The 16,846-nt window shown below is 37.6% G+C and overlaps 1 protein-coding gene across 9 annotated transcripts in view; it reads left to right on the top strand.

Moving 5' to 3' along the window:
- Positions 1-15,664, top strand: part of LOC117233208 (discoidin domain-containing receptor 2-like) — a 221,480-nt gene extending 205,816 nt beyond the window's left edge. For 6 of the 9 annotated variants that reach the window (XM_033493292.1, XM_033493291.1, XM_033493287.1 and 3 more), the window contains 3 exons: positions 2,399-2,540; positions 8,012-8,161; positions 8,679-8,840. In XM_033493292.1, coding sequence (XP_033349183.1) covers positions 2,399-2,540; positions 8,012-8,161; positions 8,679-8,840 — 454 coding nt within the window. Of the gene's footprint in view, positions 1-2,398; positions 2,541-8,011; positions 8,162-8,678 lie in introns of all 9 variants that reach the window. The other 3 variants (XM_033493294.1, XM_033493295.1, XM_033493296.1) reach the window with 1 other exon arrangement.
- Positions 15,665-16,846: the final 1,182 nt, after the last annotated feature.

Genomic DNA, 16,846 nt, shown 5'->3' with positions numbered 1-16,846 from the left:
TTGATTTATAGAAACGAGTTCTGAGCGGCGAGAACACACTGGGTAAGCGACTAACTAATGAAAAAAATCATATACAGAAAAAATATATTTTTCTGTATTTTGTTAATTCTTTGCGCTCTCATTAGAATTTTTTACTAAAATAAAGTCTCGTGTTCACTAAACGATTCACTAAATGGTCAACGTTTGCTTTGATATAAACGATACGCTGCAACGTGTTTAAAATTTTCTTTTAATTCTGTTTACAAAATGACGCTTATTACTCTTCTGTGGCATATCCATATGTGTACGTACATTCAGTTTCTCTTTGATTCCAAATTAAACAATTATTCCAGAAGATATACGAGAGAGAAAATAGTCGTAAATAAATATTTCACGGTGTACAAAAACCTTTCACCAATAATTAATCTTAACGCTCGATAGTAACATATGCGTTCATTATGTTTCTCAATAAAAGCAAAAATTAATTACCTCAAATAAATTCATTTGCGAAGAAATTAATATTGATAGCACAGGTCGTTTGCGATTAATCGAAAATCAACCTCCCTGATGTGACTCCACGTTGCGACTCGATTAAAAATGAAGAATATTTCGTCAAATAATCATTGTAGTATGAAAAGATTAATTAGAAAGCTTGTAGCGAAACGCTGAAACGGTCGTTACGGTGTTAAACCATGGCGTGAAAAGATATCCTTGGGAATGCGGTGAAAGCTCGAGGATTGCGGCTATTCCGTGTTACAAGCGAACTGAATGCCGCCTCAGTAGCTGCTACTAAACCTCTTCTGTGCTCGATTCGTCGCGGTAAGCGGCCAGTTCCGTGTAGAAATCGGCGTGAAACTTTGAACGATCGTCGCGTTCGACAGAATCACGCTTCCGGTAGAAGCGAGCTGTTTAAAAGCGACGTCCCTCTTGAAAACGATCCTCTAGAGTGCATCGTCGCTCAGCCGAGGCTTAAGAACGCGCGAAAACGCGCGACAGACCGACTCGAAAGATTACCTTGAATTTTCGTTCCGATGAAAATGGTTTTACCTCGAGCCTCAAGTTATCATTCCAGCTTTCCACTCGCTTTAACCCCCCTTTCTCCCTTTTCTGTTATCGGAAACGCTAATTAGCCCTTAATTAATTAGTAAAATAAAAAAAGGAAGATATATAAGAAAGAAACGAATAGAGTAGAACGATGAGTGACTGTCATCGGTGAAGGGAGGTATGTTGAATCGGAAGGAATTGTTAAGCGGATAACAATGAATTATGGTCCGTAATTAGTGGATAATGACACATGGTACAAAGTTCCGTTCACATCGTTGAATCAGTGCGTGTCACAAGGGAAAACATTCTCGTTAGTGGTTTCTTGTTAAATTTAATGGTTGCCAGAAGCTACCCGTGCTTTTGGTTTATTTACATAGCGGTTTGTATTTCGTGTACCTGGCTGGTATCAGAAATATTTAGTGATTTTATGTCTAGTTTACTTGGATAAATTATTTTGTCGGGAATGACACAACATATGGAGAAGAAAGTAGCAATGTTTAAATAATTGAACGAACGTCAAATGCTTCCTAAAAAAGGGTCCTCCATGAGACAAAACGATGAATTATATAAATTTCACTGGAAGCTTTAATTTTAGCGTTCCAATACTAGCTATGTTTCAGTTGATAATTATAATAGCTTCCAAAGAACTTCGTTTTTTTCATACTTACAAAAATAGACCGGAATATTTGACTAGAAAAGTACACATGATATCTATACGTAGATATATTGACTATGGATCTATAGACTCTTTTTTCAAAAAGTTCTACAATTGTTATTCAAATATGTTCTCGAAACGTAAACTCATACAAGAGAAAAATTACACCCAAAATATAAACTTCCACTTTCTCTGTCGAGATGGATCAAGTCACTGGTCAAACACATATGGATCGTGCGAAAACCATATTCTTCTTTTGGATCGCGTTGATCCAGCCCCGAGATCGTAAACAATCTTCGAAGCGCGATTCACAGCAATACATTCGTGTACGTGTTCGAGTATCGGGATAGGAGAGACTGGAATAATCCACTCGGCCTCGAAGACGGATTATCTCTTGAAGTCTACTGTATTTTCACGTAGCGGGGTGGTTTTGTCGCAGATAAAGAGCGTTGGCTCGAATAGGAAGTCTAGAGGAACGCTATGGTCGATTGAGAAAGCAAAAGAACGAATAGCTGGGAAATAAAACGGGCCACTTTTTCGCTCAGCGAATATTTAAAATCCTGAATATTGAAAAAGTTAGCACCACTAATGTGGGTCAGCTGAAAACCATCAGCGGCTGTAGCCACTAGCGTGCCAGCTGTTGTAATAGAAAAAAATGGCGAACTAGAAACTGGAAAGAAAGTGGAATATACGATGGATCGGTTTATTGGTGTGTTACAGAAATTGTTTGGTGAGTCGTGGTTACACGGTGAAAGTATCTGACCTAGGTTCCGGAAGAAACGCCTACGCAGCCGACTACTTCCGGGTCGAAGGGCGACCACTTCTACCGATTCGATGGATGGCCTGGGAATCTATGCTAATGGTAAGTCGTTAATTACCAGTTAATCCGCATCATAGGGAAATGGTTGGTCCGAGTATTGGATTTGTAGCAAAGGTACTCACCCATAGTTTTGTACTTTGATTGGTCAGATTGACGGATCAGGTTTTTTCTGTTTCATTTTCAAAGTTAGAGATTTATTTATGTTCGAGAATAATTGTGTTAGTCTATCTGACAGCACTACGTGTGACAGACAGTTGATACGATGTTTGTCAATGTATTTGATCAATTGACTCAACGGTGGACAGTTGCAGTACGTTCTAATTAAGTCGATTTATCCTTCGCTACTTTTTTCCGGTTGCTTCCTAAATCAAATATCGACGCAATAAATCGTGGGTTCTCTATGTATCCTTCTCTGTATAATTCCGTAATTCCGAAAATGCTTTCAATAGCTCACGGTTACGAGAGGGAAAACGAATCAAGTTTGATCGTGACAGACGCCACACAGCAAATTGTAAACGATTTTTGTCGCCGAAGCATGGGAGGAAAAAATAAAGCGAACGCGATCGAGTGGTTTTATTTCGTGCCGCCTCGGTCAGTGATATTTAAATGGACTATAGCTACGCATCCGCGCGATGAAACTCGGTTTGGCTTTCGCGAATACCCTCTCCCGGTTGTTTTCGCTCTCTTCCCTGCGTTGAAATCAAAGCCTCGCACGTTCCATGCTTCGACCGATGAAAGTTCCAATTTTTTTCTCCATTCTTTTATTTTTTCTGTTTTTTTTTGTGGCTATTTTTGTTGCGCTAATATTTGCCTTAAAGATTCGTACGATCCCCGTTGCGGCGTGTTGAAACAACAGTGATTACCGTTTAATGGCGGCTTCTATACGTGCTTCGACCCATTTCGACTTCGAATCTGCCTCGATCCAGCGGGATCTGTTTTAACCCTCCTTCTTGTTCAGAAACCTATCCAGCCTGATCCATGCGGATCGGAGGAACTCGAAGTGGATTCAAGCAGTCGAAGCGGGTTCGGGAGCTGCTAGATTAGGTCACATTACGGAGCTAATAACCTAGAACGTTCGCATTTTAATGGTACTTTGATAGTTTTATTGTTTAACAGTATAATTTCATCGAATATTCGTTGGTATGAGAAATTCGAAGTATCGGCTAGGAAATATTTAGGGAAATTAAAAAATTAAAGAATTAAAAAACCGATGTATCATCATACGCGAAAATGAAGATCTTTGTTATATTTATTACTATATCTCTTTTTGTCTGGGTTCCCATTTTTTCCTCTGTGCTTATATTGTAAGCAATAACAAATATTTGTACCCTGACATAAAGGGAAAAGTTTCCTAACGTTGAAAGTATGCGTGATATTTTTGAAGCGTACCCAAACCGCCGCGGTGCACAGTTTGCGGTTAGCACGCTCGATAAAAGAAGCAGGGTAAACATCAACGTCTAGTTTGCGGTGGTCGAGCTTTTTGATTTAATTTTTGATGCGCAGCGTAATAACGGCCTGCGCATTTTTTCCAACTACTATACCGATGTTTCTTTTTACTCCACGTTTTTAACCAGAGGATGAACAACTATTAAGCTGTCCATGATAAATATCACATTCAAGATGTGATAAGAATGTTCTATTGAAAAAGAAATCTTTAATCGGAGAATAAGCTTTACAAAGAAAAATAATCCGAAAGTCGTTTTTGTATGTTACATTTTCGAGAGATAAAGTATTGCTGCTTAAAGAAAATTACCACTTACTGGCGCATTATAATACAATCATCTACTTGAGAGTGTAATAGATATAAAATATAATAGACTGCAGCTTTCTGAACAAAACAATAGAAAAACGAAAATAATTTTTAAATGTTTTATGCTTTTAAGATGTTACAAACGTGTACGTCACAGATATTTCATATCTATGTACCCAATGTCCCATACGTATGCATCATCAATTCTAATCGAAGAAATTTGTCTTTCGATTTCTTTCAATAAAAGGCTTTTCTCAAGGACTTTTATCTGTTTTATAAATGAGAACATTTTGTAAAATTAAGTCAATGTTTGATATCCAAACATTTGAGTTCATGAAAGAAACGTGACAATTTCGTTCGAACGCGAGGCCGTATACGTTTTTCTTTTAATTTATTCGTCATACTATCGAACGACCGTTGTTCAAAAGTAATACAAGCCGGTTAGCATTCATGGACAGGCACGCTGGGAATGAAGTCGCGAAAATACGTTATTCCGCGTAGCGACGCGCGGTTACGGTGAATTTATTGGCAGCGAACGGTATGCCAGTATATCAGTGTAACGAACGGTAGCGTTCGCGCTTTCGCCCAAGCCCGACGTATTTTATTCTCGTGTATCCTGTTTTTAATTTCTCGTTTGTAGCCGTCGATATCGAACTGTCGATCCGCGAAACCGCGAAGCATCAGCCCGATAGAGCTGTCTGCGGTCGCGTGGCATTAACGAATCGGGCTTATTCGCTGTTTTCCCGGGCCTCGTGTCATCGTGAAACCGTCGTAAAAGTCCTGGCCAGAAAACGCGTTTCACCAATTCGTTTTCGATGTCCAACGAATATGTATTTCCTGCTTAACCAACGATTGGAACACGTTCGTTTCATTCGTCGGTTCCCCGTCAAAATTCTGAACGATTTCGTGATCGTTTGTTGGATTGATGGAGGGGTCGAAAAGGGGAGGATGTCGATGTTTACCCTTGGAGAATCTCTGAAAATTCGTATCGTTCTCAAGTGACTAGGGGTGCGTGATTCTTCTGGTGGCAGTTTTTGGGCGTTTCGCAAAGGCAGAAGCAAAGACTCGTGTTGGAGCGACAAGTGGAATAAGCACGTTCGTGATCAGACACACGATGAGCCGCTCGCTCTCTGTCTTACAGAGGTAATTGGGATCAGGAATATTTGGGGAGACGCGAGTTTCGTGTTAATTGGATGCATCGCAGCTGTAACTGCTAATGTTAGTTTCTCTATAATGACAAGCCTCCGTGCTTTAATTAAATGATAGCGGGTAACGTTAAACTTAATATGCCTTGATCTTTTTCTTGTTTTTAGCGTGTTACGTTATTTTTGCATGATGAGATATCATTTTAACCATTTTAAGAATTTATTCATTAGTACTGTAAGGTTTAATTTCGTAATTTTTGAGAAATAGTATTTATTCATTGTTAATTAAACAATCCTATTTAAATATATAGTGGCAACGATATAAATAGATAAATGTTTACTTGCAAATCTAACGAATTGTATTTTATGAAGGATAAATTCGCATATCTTGTACTTTGAAGCACTGTAAACGATGTATTTAAATTTCTATTTCGAACGATAATTACAAATCACAAGTTAATTTTGATAGAACTTTCCCTGGTTCCTCCCGTTACCTTGACGACTAAAATGTATATTTCAACTACCAGTAATTTATGGAATATATTCCAATAAGTTGAAAACCTGTAATAATTAAAATTCCAAATACACGAACAATGCTGGTGACGGAACTATCAATCTAATATTAGTAAATGTAATTTACGGACGAAAACCTATCTGGAAGCCAAAATTCCAATAATTCTCACAGTAAGGACATTCATCTTGTAGATTCTATTCGTGGAAGTGGCTGAGATCGAAGCTTCGATCGACCCATCATCGCGGACCCATTAGCATCGGAAATCGCGTATGAATGAAATCCGTGCAGAAGCAAATTGATAGCTAAATGGTAATTCGACTAAATGGGAAACGAGCGGGCGATATAGTATTTTGCCGCTCGTTCACGTAGTCATTTCGAATTGACTGCGTCGTTAATGTTTCATTATTGCCATCGTTTATCCATCCTGCGCCATTGTACCCGTGTTAATGAAACGAGCCCATGGCCATGGTTCCGTGGCAATGCGCGCTCGCGTGCGTGCCAAATATCTCCCCAAGAATTATACGGAATTAGCGTCGATTTAATGATTTAACGTTCGACTTTATTAAGTTGAACGCCAGCGCGAACTAATGTCCCGCGATTGGCTCCCGTAAACTTTACGACATTCAACCTCGACTCTCTCTCGAACTGGCGACATTAAAGTTAATGCGTGGCGGTGCAGGGGAAACGCTCCTCCATTCGCTAAGAGTCTAGCGTTTCGAGTAAAAAGAATAGGTTAACCCAGAGAGGATAATACCTTTTAGAGCAAACACTATCGCGGTTAAACAATGACTCTCTTTAACCTTTCAGTGTAAAAAGAATATTCTTTTGGATTGTATGGAAATATCTTTTGTTATCAATTATTAGTGGTTTGACTACGAATGTTTCGACGTTTATAGAAAATGTTATTTTGTATCCTTATTCGGATACTATTTCTGTGTGTTCCATTTCTTGAGTTCATAAAGATATAAATCTCCATAAACACGTGCAGTCTATTAATATATTATTGTTATTTTATTATTCTTTGTTATTCTTTAATTTATTATATGGTTATCTATTATTCTTTCATAAGGAAGATATAATGATATGAAAGTTTTAAAATTAACGTCAGTTTCATTGAAAATAAATATGTTTACAGTTTCTGCAGTAAATAGATTATTACAGTATATTTCGCCTATGCAACTTGAAGTATAAAGATGTTAGTACTGTATTCCTCTCTTGTTCGTCGTATACTTATTGATAAATATAATCGGGTTAATAATAATAAAATCGGGATAATAATATTATCCCGATAAAAATATTCGCCGACAGATTTTATTGTATGCAAGCCGTCGAGATAACGAAGCTTCGATGAAAAATTAAGCTCTTGTTGATTTGTCGGACAATTCGATTTTCATTTAAACTCTTAATTACTTTGCCGTAATGGCTAATTACGGCGTTGAATTAATTGGCGTAACGATTGCTTTAACGATCACGTTGAATTTATCATAACTTGCAACGTGCACGCACGTCGGCTTAAGAGTCACAGGTTTCTGGTACATGCGTGTTCCGTAAACTTGTTCGTGGCACACTACAACGTGGGCTAAGACAGAGTAGTACCATGAAATTACGTAACTAAAGCACTCAAGTTGGAGTAATTTCTCGTCAAGCAACGATACCACCTGCCGTGCTTACCACCCCGTAAATAGATTTCTACTTCGAATGGCATTTACAGGACAAGCCTGTCGAGAAAATCTCCCATGTTACGTTACAATATATTTTTTTCAGTTCCCTCAATGGATTACAGTCAGTTAAAAACGAAATCAATCTTTGTTCAATTTTGTTTTTCGAAAATCGGATTTCATTTTTTTCTCTTTTTTTGGTCACCATCGTTACGTCATTGTTTAGAGCGAAACTGTTCGTGTAATAGGATAAAATATATCCCAATTTTCGATACATTGTTTGGAAACACATTCGATTATCGTGTAAAAAAAAAACGATAATCCTTTGAGCGAATTTAGAATGATTTAAAATTTATAATCCCCTATTTTAATCACTATGGAGATTGATTCTATTTTTTTGGATTACCTATATGTGATTATGATTATGTAATTTTGAATGAATTCAGGGAAGACATACGTCGAAGAGCGACGTTTGGTCTTTCGCAGTGACACTTTGGGAAATCTTAACCTTCGCGAGGGAACAACCGTTCGAGGAGCTGTCTGATCATCGCATCGTCGAGAATGCGACTTATTTTTACCAAGAGGACGATAGAAGGGTAAGTACCTTTCGATGTTTTCCTCGCGTTATGTTAACATACGCAAACTAATGAATCTAGCGAGTATCTTCGATCTAAATGCCCTCTAAATCTTTTATCGTCATTTGTTCTCAACCTCTCGATTAACTTTCCTCCTCTGAACAATTATTTCTGTTTAAAAAATTGAAATTTATGGGTATGGTGTACCACAAACCTCAATTTCCAAACAATAACATTTTAACTATGATGTCGTTACGATACTAGAGATAAATCTAAAATAATTCCAAATTAGATGATCAGAAGATTGAAATTTATATTTAAAATTAAACTAGATTAAACTAAAGTAATTAAAGAAGTAATGAAAGGTAATCAAAGTAATCTTAAGTCAAAGTAAATAATTTAATTATTTAACTTGCAATTACTAATTTTTAACTATTTAATTACTAATCTAAGTAAATTTGAAATGAGATTAATCTAGATCTCGAAATATTCTTTTGCTTGACAATAGATTCGATTGGACGAACAATATTTTTCGCAGATTATTCTACCATTACCAAAGAATTGTCCCAAGGACATCTACGAGCTGATGCGCGAGTGCTGGCATAGGAACGACGTGGACAGACCGAACTTCCGGGAAATCCACATGTTCCTCCAGCGGAAAAATCTCGGTTACAAGCACGTCGACTCGAACGACACCTGATACAGAGAACTAGAAGGCTGGAATCTTATCCGGCTTTCTATGATCGGCGAGCTGAACGGAAACTGGTGGAACTGTCCTTCGACGACCAAGATACACCAAGTCAGACCAAGTTAGTACACCAAGGTCAAAATCCATCTAGTTCGAAACGGCGAATTGTCAGGAACAAAGGTAAATGTCTGATGGTGATCATGTGATTCGTGATCAATTCTTCATTTTTTTTTTTTTTTTTTTTTTTTACTAATTATTCAAACGAATTTAAAGACTGTACGATTACACATAGTGAAAGCTTGATTCATACTACTTGATCACCTTTAAAATATCGATTCGTTATCAACATGTTCTGTCATTAATATTTACGGAATGGTCTAACTTTTATTATAAGAAAATCGTTATAATTTAAGAAAAAATATTTCTATATTTTTGTCAATTTTATTTGGTGAAGGAATATGAGACTATAATTATGCATATAACTACGTAAAGCACAATAAACGAATATACTCACCTGCGTGAAATCATCTGGAGGATGGATCTCCAGCCGCGACATCCGATACGAAATGGAACGTTTCTAGCGCGGGCCAGTGGGCGGAAAGCACGTTCAATAAATCGCACACACGCCGTTCTGAAATTGATACTGTCAGCAAACAAGCTTATGACACCCGCCGCAACGGCACTCATGTCACGTTCAGAATACACGTGGCTCGGACTTTGGAAAATCGCGAAGATACAACAAACGTTTCCACCGTGGCGAATCATTTCCGGAAACTCTTCCACGTGCCTCTCGCCCGTATGTGTTTCTATCTGGCCGAGAAACACGATTTCTACCCTCTCGAACGCTCCCCGTAACCATTTCGTGTCTAGAAGTTACAAAAAGGAATAAAAGGGTCGCTCAAACTCCGAAACGTTGAACAGCGGGTCGTCGATTTTGATAAATCAGCAATAGCTTCTTACTGTCTTCGCCGTAACAATTCTTATCGTATTAAATAACCGAGGATACAATAATTGAACGATATTCTACCATATCGTGTATCGTATAACATAAATCGAAGACGAATCCCAACACTATAGACGACACTAGAAAACCTGTTCCTAGTTCGTTAACCGTATTTAAACATGAACCTGGTGGAAGCCAGGATAAAAATCGACAGAAGAGAAAACACGGTTGAATGTACACGCGATCCTTCTTTCATAAGATTTCATTTAACGTCACCGACGAAAGAGGAGCCGGGGATTACGCGTGAATTTTTCTAGAGAATTTTTGTGGGCAGCTCCAGGCCATAAAATTATCGATCGTGTTCGATGGCAGACGATACTAAATACACGCAGAGATAATCTAAGTACATATATTAGTCCCTGGTTGGATTCGTCTAAGAGGAGAGAGGCTGAACGATGTAAAGAACGGGGTAAAAGGAATTCCTTGAGCCGCTGGCTTACGTTTAAGTTCCCTGAAACTACTAATAAGCTTAAGATGCGCTTAGCCGAAGTGCATAAATGTTTGACAATACCACTAGAGGTTGCAAGTATAAAGAAACAAAAAAAAAGTTCATATATATATATAATATATAAATGAAAATAAATATAGCGTGTAAAGAGATGTTAAAGGGTTTAATCGATAGCGTAAAATTTATTAGTGAGCGTCGTTTTCAAGCAGCTTGCATTCCCCTCGGCGGTCGCGCGGCGTCGTTTCCCGCCATCGTTCGACCTATCGATTCGCGACGCTTGCTCGATGTCCCGAGGACCGAAACTAGCGATACCACGAGTCGAATGTGTCGTCGTTCTACAGACCAGGGGACGTATATGGGGTGAATAAGGGTGTGTATGAGAGAGAGTGAGAGAGAGAGAGAGAGAGAGAAGCTCGCGTGACCTGAAGTTACGTTTATAGGAAGGAATAGACACGGTCCATTTACCCGGTGGATATACTTTTGCTCGTCTTTTACAGCGAATTTTTGCCCCGTGATCGAGGGTACAGAATAGTTCGCACGAATAATCGTCCATCGATTTTGCGTTTTGTTGCCAATCACGTGACTTCTCGCTTTTTTTTTCTTCCATTGTCTATCACGTGTTGAATACACGGCATATTCTGTGTCACGCTTAAGAAAATTAATTTGCGAAGATCCTTGTAGTGTGTTAGATCGACTATTGTTGTTGCAGATGTAGATGCTTAATTTATCTTTAATAGAAATGGAACGACTCGTGAAAAGATATAAAGAAGGGAAATTATTGTTGTTATGACTTTTCTTTGCTTTGCTTTTTTTTAACAGGCAAAGATTTTTACGAAGAAAAACGTATTATGAAAATATAGGTATTTGCAACGAGTAAATGTTTATCGGGTACATGAATCGTGTTCAATGCGGAACAATGAGAAATTTATAATTGTTAGAACGAATTCGTAGGACAGAATACATAGCAGACGGTAATAAAGAGAGTAGGATAATAATAAAGAAACGAGGATGAATGGTGGAGAATGATGGCGTACAAGGGACGCTAGATCGCACGATAAATCGACGCGTTGTTCTGAAAATTTATAACGTTACTCAGCTAAAAACAGTCACTCTGGTGGTCTGTAAAATATAAATCGCCGTAGGAAATGTAAGTGATAAATGTGCACGCGACTGAAAGTGGTTCGATAAAGAGACCGTCGATCCAGCACTATTATTTGTTATCTTTCCATATGCAAAAGGAGCGCGATATATACGAAGAATAATACACAATAATTGTTATATTTTACGCTGCGCAGGTTTATTCAAACAGAAAGGTTACGACAAATATCGATAAATGGTCTTTCTATAGAGCTACACGACCGTCGCTGCCTGAAATTAAGCGAGAGTGGTTTCATTTTGAATATGAAAAAGTCTATGATATTGTCTATGACACGACGTTGGTACTTTATAATATAATCTAAAATTAAGGTCGACGACACTAAGTAAATACTGCCATTGTATTAGGGGAACCTGTATGCGAAATCTCGTACGAATCCTTTCCCTTCGACACGACGAGAAACGATCGAAATTTGCGTTCAATTCGTTGAAACGTCTGATCGAGAATAGCGTTACGATCTGAAGGAAAAAATAATTGAGTAACAATAAAGGGACGAAAAAGCGTGAAGAAATGAAAAGGAGAAGGAAATCGCGATCGATCGTACAGAACACGAGAGAGTCGCGTGGCTAAAAGGAATCGATGTACATATCCACTTTGATGAGCTTAACGAATTATTATCAGTGGGAAATTTTAATTCGACTTTGTGAATCGTCTTCTGTGCGATCGAACGAACGATATAGGCGACACGTGCGCACAGTGAAAACTTCCTACAAATTGAAAGAACAAAGATTATAAGAATTTTTCGCCCGGTCGCACGTATGTTTGGAAAAAATAGAACGAAGAAAAAAAAGGATAGAATTAGAGATCGAGTGAATTTCAGCAGTTTCTTCTCTTTTTTCTTCAATTACCAACGCGGCCATTATCTTCTTCATTTCAGCCCGATCTTCTTTCATCGTTAATTCCTCGTTTATTCGAATTTATTTGAATTTATGACGCTTCCTATTCGATTTGCGTTCAATCAATAGAGCAGAGAAAAACCGGACTCCTTTCGCGCGATTAATTATCAAAATTGAAATTATCGATTATCCGATAGAGTGAATATTATTAATTAAGGATTGAATATCACGTATCATTGACATATCGTCCGTTTCGACGAGATAACGTTTATTCTGTCCGGGGAACAGGAAGAAATGCATATCAGCTTGAAAATGTTCGAATTCTGAATCGAACGGAAGTAACGTGACACGGTAACGAGAAGAATTTTCATTACTTTATTAATATTTCGAAATCCTACATATCTCTTTGTGATACTATTAGTTTAATCGTTTCTGTTTGTAGGAAGAATTTCTGTCGTATGAAAAAAAAAGGCTGAAAGAGCGAAAGTGTGAGAGAATGGTCGAGAGTATTACACAGAGAGAGATACACCTATAAATAAATATAAATATAAATATATATATATATATATATATCGAAAAAATCGTTGAAGATTAAGCGACGAAGAGAATTCATTGAATTAATCGTTTCCATTGTAGCGATATGATATCGTACGACATAGGAAGGAGATACTTTGTACAGTTTGTAATAACAAAATCTCGGATACGCAAATATGGCACGACCAGTATTCCATTGATAAAAAGAAAAAAAAATAGAAGAAAAGGAGACACCGAAATCGTTCCATTAATTGTTCTCGCGGTGCGTTCTTATATTTCAAAAGCGACGGGGCCGGGACCACAGGCCGGTTTTAACGTTTCATCGTCGCTATGTTCGACTCCTTCGAGCATAAAAAGTGGGACTCGACCATTCGCGTGCCAGCCTCGGCCATATAGTTTATCGCCTCCGTTTTTATTTCAACCGAGACATAACGCGGCGCGCGGTAAAAATTATTAGTGCACTCTGGATGTGTACTATTTTGCTGTACTATTTTATTATGAAGTTCATTCCGTTTGTTGCTGCATCATGGAAGATCCAGGATTCATTCGAACACCCGTAACAATATCGCAAAAAATTTGGATTTTTCATAGGCACTGAAAGAAATAAACCATGGGCCAAGAACTCGAAATTAATGTCTGTTCCAAAAAATCCAAAAAATTAAAAATATACATACAATTTAATATAAGTTATATTAATAAGCTCATAATTATATTTATACTTTAGACAGCCTTGTCCTCACGAAATCTATGGAGATAAAGAAAATAATCATTTGGATTAAAAATTTACATTATAAATTCAGCAAAATATTCCGTGTTGAATATAGTTGAAAAAATGGGAAATGAATTTTCATCTAGCTTTTTGTTTTACGATGAAAGTCCATTTGTCTGAACGGTTCGTATAATGAAAATTCAATGATATTCCTCACTACCTACGATGTCTCGTTTAGATAATAAAGTTTGCTGAGCAGGAGTTCAATTAATTAGACGTTACCTGAAATTCCCGAGGAATGGAATTTACACAAGTAGAGTCCAATTTTATGATGAAAAACAAATGGAAAATTTTTATTTTTCGTGGAAGATCCTCATACGTTTCCCAATAGAAATGGTTACTCTCGCTGTTCGAAATCAGGCCCCGTCTCTCCTTTGCAAACGAGCTTTGTTTTTCGCGCGTATTTACGCAATAGAAGCGCTCGGTTTTCGTTGTTGGTCCGCGAGTCGCAAACAAAAGTCGGAACACGGAAGTGCCGCGTACACGGGAATTCCACGTTTGCCGATAGAATTTAATATCCGCTACCTTCGTTATGAAACACGATCGCGCTTTTTCTCCCTTTCTATCGGCCGCGCGTGAATTTTCGTTTTTCCAATTCTGATAGAGACGCAACATCGAATCAATATCTCCTCAACGTGTCTCATAAATTGCGAGTTTTGATAAATAGCGAGAAACATTATATAAAAATATTTTTTCTCTTTTCCTTCTCTGTTCCTTCAAGATTCAAAGAGGTGGACTTTATTTGTGAAACAGTTTGGTGAGTTTCATCTTCTTAACACGATATGCGTACTGACGAAATACATATATTTTGTTTTATGTATTAGGTTGTTTGGAAAGTTCTGCAGCCAGATTTTACTACTGCATTCAAGACCTTGTTTGTGGCTTTTCACGAATGTATCGTGGCTACAAAAAGTATTTGCGCCATTATATTTATTGAATCATTTACCTAGTGATTAATTAGATCTAAGTATGTCAAATCATATCGTCGTATAGTAGTACCTTTATATGGTTACAATAATTTGGTACAATGAAAATGAAACGTAAAACCTGATTAAAAAACGCTCAATGCGGGAAAATAATATATTTATTTATTTTTCAAAATACGTATTAAATATTACTGGAGAAATTAGTTGCAATTGGAAATTTGATGTATAAGTTATTTTATAACAAAGTGTATCTTAGTCGATATGTTTCGTATTAGTATCAGATACGAAATTTCGTAGTGGAGATTTCACAAGCTTTTTGGATCGATTGATCGATCTTCGTGAAACTTTGTGATGGAAAGGTGTCGAATATTCAGAATCAGTCTATAGAAACACTGAAAGATTATTTTAATAATGACAATGAAATATTCAACAGCGACGGAATAAATTGCCAAACATTTAGATGACTATCGTAAATAATAATGAATATTATTAATATCCAAGAATAATTAATAGAAATTTTAATTAGAACAATCGACTTCTATTCTATCAAAATAATAATAATGATAATAATTAAACATAGTAGAACTTTCCGACCAACTTAATATATACAAATCGAAAGCAATTATAACTGACTGACAAATAGCAACAATTGGAACTAATTGAAAAATATTTACCGCAACAGAATAGTTAGCTATCAGACAAACAAAATGGCACGTAATAAAATGTCTGTATGGCAATGTAGTTAATCGTAAACTTCTCCATTTGGAAATGCTGGTTAAAAATTTCAGGAAAAAACGGTGCAACTTCTCTGGTTTATCGCTATCGATCGAAATTCAGCGATGAAGGCGGAGAAATGGTAGCGCGTCTCGTTTAGACAAATAAACGTCGCGAAATTCGTGGATTCGCGGAACACGAGCACGTCTACCAATCTCCACGTGCAAATATAAACGGGTGAATGGGTTGCAAATAAGCGTTGGCTGCTCACGGCCGTACGTTGTAGGGCCAGTTATCTATCGTTTATCAGTGGGCGTATTGACTATTGTGCGTGGTTTAACACTCGAAATCCCTTCCACTTTTCCCTGTATAAATGTCACACACGTGTATTTAATACGTTTGTACATAGCGATTCGTTTTCAATAAATACTCAGCGCTTTGACTTTTATCCTTTCCCTGGTTTTTGCTTTTGCTCCTCAAACCGAATGCTAATCTTTTCAAATAAACGTTTTTCCGCGTTTTATCGACGGAAAATTTCAAGGAACGGCAATGAACATCGTTTTTCGCGATTAATTCCGGTTCACCTTTCCCTATTCGAAAGTACGGTGCAACTCTTCGCCAGGTTACGTAACAGGAATTCCCTCGCAGCGACCAAAGTTTCTCGGAAGAATCGCTCGAAAGGAACATCGCGGTCGCCGCTGGCTGGAAGGTAAGTTGTTATTGAATTCTGCTTAGTTTCTTCAATGTAAGCTTTTTCTCCTAGTCGCTTTTTTCACGTTCTCGATGCAGACAGCGCGCCCTTATAACGTTTCCAGTCTCTGGTGTATCGTCGATCCTTGGATCCCTCTCACGTGTTGCGGTAACGTTACTGTACGAAAGAGTCTCGTTTCCAACTTCTTCTCGACTGCGAATAATTTATTTTCGACGAGCGAAGAACGATCGGTTAAAAGCCTTGCCAAGTGTACTCGTATAATTTTCGATCACGATTTCCGACCATTTTTACGCTGCTGACAACTGTCAATCGGTATCGGCTGAGCGAAACAAAATTCACCGCTGGAATCGAGGAAGATTGATTTAATTGGAAACGCGCTCGTGCAAATAGAGATCAAGTAATCCGAAATCCGCTTACAATCGAATCAAATATGAAATGCGTGATCGACGTAAGTGTTGTTATTATATAAAACGATCGCAAATCCGATTAGGACTAATAATAAATACCGTTTAAGGACTCGATTAATGCTACTTCTATCTCTTTATTTACAGACAACTCTTGAGTACTAGCATCAACGATATTCGTATTACAGGAAAATTTCCACAGTATCAATATTTACTGGATGCGGTATTGTTACAGTATCGTAGCGCTGATATTGTGCATTTAGGCAGTTTTATGTTTCTAATAACAGAGTTGCACGTTCATTATCGTCGAGAGTAATATAAACTTGCCAAATCGCATGATGTTACCGCAGTGAGATAGCAATGTTTCTATAAACGCAGACGAGAACTGTGCGATTCGACAGGCCGATAGTTTTAGAAATACAGCGTTGTTTACTATTCTACTGTAAAAAATATACATAACCGAATGCACATAAATAACGTAGCATCATTGCTCGTCCGAATCAAATATTATTTTCA

The sequence above is a fragment of the Bombus vosnesenskii genome, unplaced genomic scaffold (assembly GCF_011952255.1).
Source record: "Bombus vosnesenskii isolate JDL3184/JDL3185 unplaced genomic scaffold, Bvos_JDL3184-5_v1.1 scf7180000013295, whole genome shotgun sequence".
Lineage (NCBI taxonomy): Eukaryota > Metazoa > Arthropoda > Insecta > Hymenoptera > Apidae > Bombus > Bombus vosnesenskii.
Note: the sequence above shows the minus strand (reverse complement) of the source record. Positions and strands in the feature narration are given on the sequence as shown.